Source organism: Vespula vulgaris, chromosome 2, assembly GCF_905475345.1.
Source record: "Vespula vulgaris chromosome 2, iyVesVulg1.1, whole genome shotgun sequence".
NCBI lineage: Eukaryota > Metazoa > Arthropoda > Insecta > Hymenoptera > Vespidae > Vespula > Vespula vulgaris.
This window is the reverse complement of record NC_066587.1, coordinates 1,996,084-2,008,753: the sequence shown is the minus strand read 5'-3', so window position 1 is coordinate 2,008,753 and position 12,670 is coordinate 1,996,084. Positions and strand designations below refer to the sequence as shown.

The following is a 12,670-nucleotide window of genomic DNA, read 5'->3' as shown; positions in this document are numbered from 1 at the left end:
CATCTTTTGTATGATACATCTAACTTTATTATTAGCCAAATAACAGAAATATTTAAAATAGATCGAGTTAGACATACACTCTATCTACTATAATATTCTGTATTGTACATAAGTATTCTTTAACCATAATCGTATTTATAAAATATATATACATTTATATTATCATGTTAAATAGTCATAGAAGTTGGTAGAAAAATTTTAGATATAATAAATATTTATTATTAGAATATATATTCATCTCTGACTTGTATCTCGTGGTCTATAAACTATACCTCTACTTTTCATTTCCCTTATAACGCCTGCTGGAAGGCGACCTGATACCGATATTGCATAAACTCCTTTACAAAAGCGATCTAAAAGAAAAATATATTGGGTTTGATACAAGGAAACACATGTACATTTTTCAAATTATATTTAAAATATAAAGTATTTATTTTTCGATAATATTTGATTACTTACTAATTCTTTGCCATTTGCACACCCAACTATCTTCTGGACTCATTGCTGCAATCATGCTGATGAGTAGAAAAACGAAATAATTATGAAATAATATATAATCCAAAAAGAGACATTTCTATGAATGTCACATATTGAAAGCTTTATTTATATTATAGATGTTAAAAAATAAAAACATACCCATCGAAATTAGAACTCGTACAATCAAAAACATTGTCTTTGTTATTTTTCATACGTAAAAATTCATCACAATTGTCACAACCATCAAATTCAAACTGATCGAAAGTCTACCAGAATTAAAGAGAAAAAATACTCTAAATAAATAAATAAAATACAGATTTGTTTTAACGTTTGGAAAACTTCGATAAAAATTATACATACCTTGATCAACGAGCATACTAAACATGCTCTTAGACCACGTAAATCTTTCGGCACCGTTTCCATTGATATAACAAAATTATACACTTTCTTTTAAAAATGTTTACAGCGAAACAACTTTTCAATTACTTACAGGTTAACTCGTGCCATCGTGTCAGATAAATCGAATATGACTGTGAATTAACTGTAATTAACGATGTTTAAAGAAGAAGGTATTATTATTATGAAGAAGGTATTACTATTATATATATCCAAACTTGTGCCATCTAGCGTTACAAATATGTAATAAACTTTCTAACCTTAAGACTGTTCCCAATTTTCCCAACTAGCATATACGACTTCAGCACTACATACGGACAAAATAGGAACTACAAGTGGGAATGGGAAATACTGTTGCACGCATGGGTCTACCAAATTAGTTATAAACTTATATAGTCGAATAAATTAGTATGAGTTAGAATAGAAAATGTTACTCAACTGGATTCAAATTAAAAGTTTTCATTTACTCACATTTATAATTACTTTAATGTGTCAATCTCAATAATCCGTGATAAATACGATATAGCGTCGGTACATATTTATATGGAAATAAACTAATTTCTTCATTTTTATGAAAATAATATTTAATATATAAATATATATTCACTAATTATTATTTTTCACTAAATAATTGACGAACTTTTGATTTAAGTCACAAATGCATGTATTTTATATATATTTGTTCATAGAATTTTAATATATTAAATATATATATATATTTGTGCAAATATTATTAGCAATATAAAGTGATTATATACAGCTATTCGCTTAATAGTAATGGGAATTAATTCTATCATATTGCAAGTAGAAGTAGAAGTAGAATTTTATTTAAGATATGCAGCCATTCGCCCGATAGTATTTATATCCTATTGGTTCTCAATATAATACAAATACTACCGACCCAGGTCCCACCGCGTGGAGGTTGCTGCATGCGAAGACCCACGGGCTAACGGGGAATTTACTCTAAAATCCACGAGCCGAGATGCCTTTCCGCTTCGGGAGCTTCGGGCTTCTCAGCAAACTGGAGATGTATAAAACCCCGCTTACAGATTGCTCCACTGTCCACACCGTCGGCTTCAGACATCTCGAGACACGACCGGTCGTGTCTATATTTCGATTTCAAAAACCAAACGAAGTCCTCGGTAGGACTAAATCTCGCGATCGCGAACACCCACGCGCGTGCCGGCCGTCACGCGCATGAGTGTTTTCCCTATCATTCGCGTACGGAAGCAAGGAGACATACCCTCACTGCGTATAACAAAAATTATATGCAGAGAGGTTCCTTTAACTTCCGTGCATAATCCCAAGATGATAGGTCCAGCGATCTCCTAACCTGAAACACAAAAAAGTAAAAGCAGAAGAGAAAATTATATGTAAAAGTTATATGCAAGAAGACATTTATATTTAAAAATTTCCTTATAAAAATTTAAGTTCACGATGATCGATCTTTCGGTCAGCTAATCTGAAACAGAAAAAGAATAAGAAGAGAAGAGGTAGACATAAAAGCAAAAATTAAATAGATAATAAAAATTAAATATAACAGCAAAAATTATATGCAAAATTTTATGCAAAAAGAAATTTATATTCAAAAACTTCTCTGTAAAAATATAATTTCACGATAATATGTCCTTCGATGATCGGTCCTTCGATGATCGGTCCTTCGATGATCTAATCTGAAACAGAAAAGGTTTAAAAGAAGACGAAGACAAGAAGAAAAAGAAAAGAGGAGGAGAAGAAAGTAAGAAGGCAAATGGAATAAAGAAAATACGAGAATTTGTGTAAGAGCGCGTGAAAAAAATAGAATTCCGAATGATGAGTTTCCATCTCTAGATTCGTTTCACTTGACGGAAATCAGAGTCCCATAAATGAATTTAATTTTTTCGTAGTGTAAGAATGAATCCCGCCTAAGGCCCACACCCGAGGGCCCCTCCCAAGGGTCCCACCCGAGAGAAACTAAAATAAGATAGCGAACATAAGTACGACAGACGTTTCCTGTGGGATTTTCGACAAATTTAATTTAGGATCCGGATGTGTTCAATATATCTATCTGTCGAAATATAACTAACAACTTAAAATGTAATTAATTTAACGTTTAATTGAAACTATAGAGAAGAGAGATTTTGGAAGAACATTGAAATGTGCAGCCATTCGCCCGGTACTACTTGCGTTATATAATTACATATATAATATAGTTATAGATTGTAGATATAATTTAGACATAGATTTCGATGTTTCGCAAGTACTACCGACCCAGGTCCCACCGCGTGGAGGTAGCTGCATCTGGGGACCCACGAGCTAACGGGGACTCTACTCTCTAAGATTCGCGAGACCGGCGTGAACAAATAATCGCCGAACAAATAAAACGAAGTCCGCGGTAGGACTTTTTATCGCGCCCGAACACTCCCGTGAGTGTTAGGAAAACGGTGACTATACTCTAAATTCGTGTTCGCGGCGTTCCATGTACTAACCAAGAAATCAGGCGGCTAACTGGAGGAGGGTCAGTCCACGCTTACAGATAGCAAACCATTCTACTCGGCAGCACATAAACCGACTCACTAGCACGACCGGTCATATATTCGTTTTTAGCAATCAAGCGTAGTCCATAGCGGTAGGACTTTTAATCGCGCCCGAGAACATCGCCTGTGTTCGCCGACACACGCGCGAGTGTTCTTCCTATCCTACCCGTATTCCGCGCGGATAAATCGAGATTCTCGAAAAGAAGAAGAGAAAGAGAAGAAAAGTAGAAGAAAATGAGAAGAGAAGAAAGCCAGAACGTGCGTACACGTGAAAAGTATGGACCAGAAAAGAAAAGAAAGGAAAGAAAATCCGTAAGCTGCAATGGAACACATGCACGTGTGAAAAAGATGAAATTGGAAAGAAAAGATGGAGACAGAAGATCACTACACCCGAGGAAAACCAGAGTATGAAAATCCAGCTCGATTTTTTGGTACTGAAAGAAGGAGACCCGCACAGAAGCCCACGCCCAAGGGCCCATCCCAAGGGACCCACCCGAGAGAAACTATAATAATTAATCTCGAATAATTATTATGTAGGTAAGTGTTTCAATAAATAGAAATGACTATACATTTATGGCTAAATATAGGGAAAATGTAGAAGAGAACGTACTTCGATTGCACGTACTTCGAAATTCAGTTGGAATTCGATAGAGAAAATCTTAGTAAAATCTTGAAACATGCAGCCATTCGCTCGGAAATACTTGCAGGCTAGAAGATATCGATACATCACAAGTACTGCCGACCCAGGTCCCACCGCGTGGAGGTTGCTGCTGCTGGAGACCCGCGGACTAACGGTGACTCTACTCTTTACTACTTCTACTACTATCAAGAAAGCAAAGCAACGGGGCGACCTCCACTCCCGACGAATTCAAGCCTCCAAACGCTAAAATTGCAGCCCCATGCGTCTCCGCATTTGGGAACCGACTTACGCATAGCTCAACTATCCAACACCGGAAGCTTCGATCACCACTAGAGCACGACCGGTCGTGCTTTCGCGACAAACGCCGGAACCCAAAATTGAATCCTACCGCACTCACAAATACTTACGCGAGTATTCCGGAAACACTCACGCGAGTATGTTGAGTACGTTGGAGCCAAGTTTGGACTTAATCGCGCCCGAGAACACCAACGTCTATGCCAGCCGACATAAGCGAGTGTTCTTCTATCTTGCCCGAACAGGAGAAAAGAAATCCTTCTACGCCTGAGGTAGAAAGATTCTTTAAGCACCCGTGTAAAAATCTAAGTCCCTCGATGATCCTTGGGCGCATCCTTGGTTGCGGCACGTGGAAATACACGGACTAACGGGGATTCTACTCTAAAATCCACGAGCCGAGATGCCTTTCCGCTTCGGGAGCTTCGGGCTTCTCAGCAAACTGGAGATGTATAAAACCCCGCTTACAGATTGCTCCACTGTCCACACCGTCGGCTTCAGACATCTCGAGACACGACCGGTCGTGTCTATCTTTCGATTTCAAAAATCAAAACGAAGTCCTCGGTAGGACTAAATCTCGCGATCGCGAACACCCACGCGCGTGCCGGCCGTCACGCGCGTGAGTGTTTTCCCTATCATTCGCGTACGGAAGCAAGGAGACATACCCTGCCTGCATATAACAAAAATTATATGCAGAGGGGTTCCTTTAACTTCCGTGCATAATCCCAAGATGATAGGTCCAGCGATCTCCTAACCTGAAACACAAGAAGAGTAAAAGGAGAAGAGAAAATTATATGTAAAAGTTATATGCAAGAAGACATTTATATTTAAAAATTTCCTTATAAAAGTTTAAGTTCATGATGATCGATCTTTCGGTCAGCTAATCTGAAACAGAAAAAGAATAAAAAGAGAAGAGGTAGACATAAAAGCAAAAATTAAATAGATAATAAAAATTAAATATAACAGCAAAAATTATATGCAAAATTTTATGCAAAATTTTATGCAAAAAGAAATTTATATTCAAAAACTTCCCTGTAAAAATATAATTTCTCGATGATATGTCCTTCGATGATCGGTCCTTCGATGATCGGTCCTTCGATGATCTAATCTGAAACAGAAAAGGTTTAAAAGAAGACGAAGTCAAGAAGAAAAAGAAAAGAAGAGGAGAAGAAAGTAAGAAGGCAAATGGAATAAAGAAAATACGAGAATTTGCGTAAGAGCGCGTGAAAAAAAGAGAATTCCGAATGATGAGTTTCCGTCTCTAGATTCGTTTCACTTGACGGAAATCAGAGTCCCATAAATGAGTTTAATTTTTCCGTAGTGTAAGAATGAATCCCGCCTAAGGCCCACACCCGAGGGCCCCTCCCAAGGGTCCCACCCGAGGGAAACTAAAATAAGATAGCGAACATAAGTACGACAGACGTTTCCTGTGGGATTTTCGACAAAATTAATTTAGGATCCGGATGTGTTCAATATATCTATCTGTCGAAATATAACTAACAACTTAAAATGTAATTAATTTAACGTTTAATTGAAACTATAGAGAAGAGAGATTTTGGAAGAACATTGAAATGTGCAGCCATTCGCCCGGTAGTACTTGCGTTATATAATTACATATATAATTTAGTTATAGATTGTAGATATAATTTAGACATAGATTTCTATGTTTCGCAAGTACTACCGACCCAGGTCCCACCGCGTGGAGGTAGCTGCATCTGGGGACCCACGAGCTAACGGGGATTCTACTCTCTAAGATTCGCGAGACCGGCGTGAACAAATAATCGCCGAACAAATAAAACGAAGTCCCCGGTAGGACTTTTAATCGCGCTCGGACACTCACGTGAATGTCCGAATGACTCTACTATAAAATACGCATTACCGGCGTAATTTTATCTATCTATCAAGCAAATAAATCTAAGTCCACGGTAGGACACTTAATTCGCGCCCGAACACTCACGTGGTGTTAGTACAACGGCAACTTTACTCTACAATACGCGTTCCCGGCGTTCGCGAGGTAACATGAGCGAACAGAGACATCAAGTCCGCAACGGTATCCTACTAGGGATGACGTTGAGGCCGTCAGCCTCGGATGCCCACATCCCGCCTTTAAGCACGACCGTCCGTGCCTTTCGCATTTCGAGCAATAAAACGTGGTCCACGGTAGAACCTTTAATCGCGCCCGAACACCCACATGAGTGTTAAAATAACGGTGATTCTACTCTAATTCGCGGTCCCGCGGGGTTGCATACACCTCACCATGGACTCAGGTGACTATAGATATAAGGTGGGTCAGTCAACGGACTGAACATCCTTACAAATAGACATAAACCATCCTCCTCAGTAGCACATAGACCGTCTCACTCTACAGTCATCCGATGACCGTATCACGACCGGTCATTTATTCGGTTTTAGCAATCAAACGAAGTCCATTATCGTAGGACTTTTAATCGCGCCCGAGAACACCACGCCTGTGCCCGCCGACACACGCGCAAATGTTCTTGTTATCCTACCCGTATTCGCGCCTAACGATGGATTATGAACCGAACCATTCGACGATACATCGGACCTATGCCGATATATCGAAAACTGTGAAGAAGAGGAGAAGAAGAAGAGAAGAAGAAGAAAAGGAAGCCGGAACGTGCGCGCATGTTAAAACGATAGAACTTGGAAGAAAAGAGAGAAAAGAATACCTGTAAGATGGAATGAAACACGTATGTATGTGAAAAAGATGGAATTGAAAGGAAGAGAAGAGAAAAGAAAAGAAAAGGAATGATGGATCCGATCAAAACCAGAGTACAAAAATCGAGCTGGATTTTTCGATATAGAAAAGAGACCCGCACAGAAGCCCACGCCCATGGGCCCATCCCATGGGACCCACCCGAGAGGAACTATAGTAATTAATCAAATTACTTCAATTATTATCGAGCTATGCGCTTCAATGAATAGAAATGACGGTACACCTATTGATGAATATACGAAAGATGTAAGAAACCATGTGAAATGTAATTTGGAATTACATAGAAAAGATTTTGGAAAATTCTTTGAAACATGCAGCCATTCGCTCGATAATACTTGTATCACAAAAGATTTCGACAAATCGCAAGCATTACCGACCCAGGTCCCACCACGTGGAGGTTGCTGCATCCGGAGACCCACGAGCTAACGGGGTCTCTACTCTAAAATCCACGAGCCGAGATGCCTTTCCGCTTCGGGAGCTTCGGGCTTCTCAGCAAACTGGAGATGTATAAAACCCCGCTTACAGATTGCTCCACTGTCCACACCGTCGGCTTCAGACATCTCGAGACACGACCGGTCGTGTCTATCTTTCGATTTCAAAAATCAAAACGAAGTCCTCGGTAGGACTATATCTCGCGTTCGCGAACACCCACGCGCGTGCCGGCCGTCACGCGCGTGAGTGTTTTCCCTATCATTCGCGTACGGAAGCAAGGAGACATACCCTGCCTGCATATAACAAAAATTATATGCAGAGAGGTTCCTTTAACTTCCGTGCATAATTCCCACGATGATAGGTCCCACAAGCGATCACCTAGCTTGTAACAGAAAAAGAGTAAAAGAAAAATATGTAATTATATGCAAAAATAATATGCAATATTAAATGCAAAAAGCCATTTATATATAAATATATATTTAAAATCAAAATACAATTAAAAAATAAATTAATGATCAAATAAAATAAAAAAGAACAAATATACGATTAAAATTTCTCTGTAAAAATTATTTTCACGTTGATCGGTCCTTCGACGATCGATCCCTCGATGATCTAACCTGAAACAGAACAAAAGTAAAAGAATAAGAGAAAAGGAATAAGAAAAATGAGAAGAGGAAAAGAAAAGAACAAGAGAACGAAGAAAAGATACACGCAATGTGAGCGTGAGAAAGATGGAGTTCGGAAGAATGGATAAGCAACTCAAAGATCGTTTCACTCGATGAAAATCAGAGTATCCAATAAATCAGAGTACTCAATAAATATTTGAGATTGATTTTTCTCTACTGAAGGAAAGAAACCCGCCTAAGGCCCACACCCGAGGGCCCCTCCCAAGGGTCCCACCCGAAACTAGTTGTAAATAAAATTTAATAAAACTAATTAATATAATAAATAAAAGGATATAATTAATATAATTCATAAAGATATATAATTAATAAAAGCGAATAAGAATAAATAGAAACGAGAGGGAATATAAGTGCGACAGAAATGTTTTCTGTCCGTTCTCTTAAAACATTAACTTAAGATTTTAATATATTCAATTCATTTTTCTGTCAAATTATAACTAACAATTTAAAATGTAATTAATTTAACGTCTAATTGTAATTAGACAGAAAAGAGACTTTGGAACAACATTGAAATATGCAGCCATCCGCCCGGTAGTACTTGCGTTATATGATTATATATACAATTTAGTTATACATTTTAAACAATATCTATATAGTTTAGACATAGATTTCACTATATCGCAAGTACTTCCGACCCAGGTCCCACCCCGAGGAGGTTGCTGCATCTGGAGACCCGCGGGCTAACGGGGACTCTACTCTAATATTCGCGTGACCGGCGTGATCAAATAATCGGCGTTCTATAAAACGAAGTCCCCGGTAGGACTTTTAATCGCGCCCGACACTCCCGGGAGTGTTATAATAACGGTGACTCTACTCTAAGTTCGCGTTCGCGGCGTCCACGCACCAACCGAGAATTCAGGCGGCTAACTGGAGGAGGGTCAGTCCACGCTTACGGATAGCAGATCCATACCACTCGGCAGCACACGAACCGACACACGACCGGTCAATATTCGATACAGCAATCAAACGAAGTCCATCACCGTAGGACTTTTAATCGCGCCCGAGAACATCACGCTTGTGTCCGCCGACACACGCGCGAGTGTTCTTCCTATCCTTCCCGTATCCGCGTCTAGCAATCGATTATGAACCGAACCTTTCGACGATATATCGGATTCTCGTCGATATATCGAAATCCATGAAGAGGAGGAGAAGCAGAAGAGAAAGAAAAGAAAAGAAAGCCGGAACATGCGCGCACGTGAAAACGATAGAATTCGGAAGGAAAGAAAGAAAGAATAATCGGAACATATGCACGTGTGAGAACGATGAAATTGAAAAGAGAAGATAGACATAGAATGTAGGTACGCTTGACCAAAACTAGAGTACGAAAATCAAGCTCGATTTTTCGATACTGAAAGGAGACCCGCACAGAAGCCCACGCTCATGAGCCCAACTCATGAGACCCACCCAAGAGAAATTATAATAATTAATCTGGTGTATTCATTTCCGAATATACAAAAGATATAAGAATCAATGTAAAATGTACAAACTTCGACGTTTACTTTGGAATAACATAGAAAAGATTTTGGATAAGACTTCAAATATGCAGCCATTCGCTCGGTAATACTTGCAGGCTAGAAGATATCGATACATCACAAGTACTGCCGACCCAGGTCCCACCGCGTGGAGGTTGCTGCATGCGAAGACCCACGGGCTAACGGGGAATCTACTCTAAAATCCACGAGCCGAGATGCCCTTCTGCTTCGGGAGCTTCGGGCTTCTCAGCAAACTGGAGATGTATAAAACCCCGCTTACAGATTGCTCCACTGTCCACACCGTCGGCTTCAGACATCTCGAGACACGACCGGTCGTGTCTATATTTCGATTTCAAAAATCAAAACGAAGTCCTCGGTAGGACTAAATCTCGCGATCGCGAACACCCACGCGCGTGCCGGCCGTCACGCGCGTGAGTGTTTTCCCTATCATTCGCGTACGGAAGCAAGGAGACATACCCTGCCTGCATATAACAAAAATTATATGCAGAGAGGTTCCTTTAACTTCCGTGCATAATCCCAAGATGATAAGTCCAGCGATCTCCTAACCTGAAACACAAAAAAGTAAAAGCAAAAGAGAAAATTATATGTAAAAGTTATATGCAAGAAGACATTTATATTTAAAAATTTCCTTATAAAAATTTAAGTTCACGATGATCGATCTTTCGGTCAGCTAATCTGAAACAGAAAAAGAATGAAAAGAGAAGAGGTAGACATAAAAGCAAAAATTAAATAGATAATAAAAATTAAATATAACAGCAAAAATTATATGCAAAATTTTATGCAAAAAGAAATTTATATTCAAAAACTTCTCTGTAAAAATATAATTTCACGATGATATGTCCTTCGATGATCGGTCCTTCGATGATCGGTCCTTCGATGATCTAATCTGAAACAGAAAAGGTTTAAAAGAAGACGAAGACAAGAAGAAAAAGAAAAGAGGAGGAGAAGAAAGTAAGAAGGCAAATGGAATAAAGAAAATACGAGAATTTGCGTAAGAGCGCGTGAAAAAAATAGAATTCCGAATGATGAGTTTCCGTCTCTAGATTCGTTTCACTTGACGGAAATCAGAGTCCCATAAATGAGTTTAATTTTTTCGTAGTGTAAGAATGAATCCCGCCTAAGGCCCACACCCGAGGGCCCCTCCCAAGGGTCCCACCCGAGAGAAACTAAAATAAGATAGCGAACATAAGTACGACAGAAGTTTCCTGTGGGATTTTCGACAAAATTAATTTAGAATCTGGATGTGTTCAATATATCTATCTGTCGAAATATAATTAACAACTTAAAATGTAATTAATTTAACGTTTAATTGAAACTAGAGAGAAGAAAGATTTTGGAAAAACATTGAAATGTGCAGCCATTCGCCCGGTAGTACTTGCGTTATATAATTACATATATAATTTAGTTATAGATTGTAGATATAATTCAGACATAGATTTCGATGTTTCGCAAGTACTACCGACCCAGGTCCCACCGCGTGGAGGTAGCTGCATCTGGGGACCCACGAGCTAACGGGGACTCTACTCTCTAAGATTCGCGAGACCGGCGTGCACAAATAATCGCCGAACAAATAAAACGAAGTCCGCGGTAGGACTTTTAATCGCGCCCGAACACTCCCGTGAGTGTTAGGAAAACGGTGACTCTACTCTAAATTCGCGTTCGCGGCGTTCCATGTACTAACCAAGAAATCAGGCGGCTAACTGGAGGAGGGTCAGTCCACGCTTACAGATAGCAAACCATTCTACTCGGCAGCACATAAACCGACTCACTAGCACGACCGGTCATATATTCGTTTTTAGCAATCAAGCGTAGTCCATAGCGGTAGGACTTTTAATCGCGCCCGAGAACATCGCCTGTGCTCGCCGACACACGCGCGAGTGTTCTTCCTATCCTACCCGTATTCCGCGCGGATAAATCGAGATTCTCGAAAAGAAGAAGAGAAAGAGAAGAAAAGTAGAAGAAAATGAGAAGAGAAGAAAGCCAGAACGTGCGTACACGTGAAAAGTATGGACCAGAAAAGAAAAGAAAGGAAAGAAAATCCGTAAGCTGCAATGGAACACATGCACGTGTGAAAAAGATGAAATTGGAAAGAAAAGATGGAGACAGAAGATCACTACACCCGAGGAAAACCAGAGTATGAAAATCCAGCTCGATTTTTTGGTACTGAAAGAAGGAGACCCGCACAGAAGCCCACGCCCAAGGGCCCATCCCAAGGGACCCACCCGAGAGAAAATATAATAATTAATCTCGAATAATTATTATGTAGGTAAGTATTTCAATAAATAGAAATGACTATACATTTATGGCTAAATATAGGGAAAATGTAGAAGAGAACGTACTTCGATTGCACGTACTTCGAAATTCAGTTGGAATTCGATAGAGAAAATCTTAGTAAAATCTTGAAACATGCAGCCATTCGCTCGGACATACTTGCAGGCTAGAAGATATCAATACATCACAAGTACTGCCGACCCAGGTCCCACCGCGTGGAGGTTGCTGCTGCTGGAGACCCGCGGACTAACGGTGACTCTACTCTTTACTACTTCTACTACTATCAAGAAAGCAAAGCAACGGGGCGATCTCCACTCCCGACGAATTCAAGCCTCCAAACGCTAAAATTGCAGCCCCATGCGTCTCCGCATTTGGGAACCGACTTACGCATAGCTCAACTATCCAACACCGGAAGCTTCGATCACCACTAGAGCACGACCGGTCGTGCTTTCGCGACAAACGCCGGAACCCAAAATTGAATCCTACCGCACTCACAAATACTTACGCGAGTATTCCGGAAACACTCACGCGAGTATGTTGAGTACGTTGGAGCCAAGTTTGGACTTAATCGCGCCCGAGAACACCAACGTCTATGCCAGCCGACATAAGCGAGTGTTCTTCTATCTTGCCCGAACAGGAGAAAAGAAATCTTTCTACGCCTGAGGTAGAAAGATTCTTTAAGCACCCGTGTAAAAATCTAAGTCCCTCGATGGTCCTTGGGCGCATCCTTGGTT

At 40.0% G+C, this 12,670-nt stretch overlaps 1 protein-coding gene across 1 annotated transcript; it reads right to left on the bottom strand.

Moving 5' to 3' along the window:
* Nucleotides 1-14: 14 nt before the first annotated feature.
* On the bottom strand, nucleotides 15-1,083 carry LOC127072510 (transcription elongation factor SPT4). Its single transcript, XM_051012950.1, has 4 exons — nucleotides 838-1,083; nucleotides 637-743; nucleotides 460-515; nucleotides 15-353 (listed from the first exon to the last, which is right to left on the bottom strand). The coding sequence occupies exons 1-4, from the start codon at nucleotides 898-900 to the stop codon at nucleotides 235-237; spliced, it is 345 nt and encodes a 114-aa protein (XP_050868907.1). The 5' UTR covers nucleotides 901-1,083; the 3' UTR covers nucleotides 15-234.
* Between the last annotated feature and the right edge of the window lie 11,587 nt (nucleotides 1,084-12,670).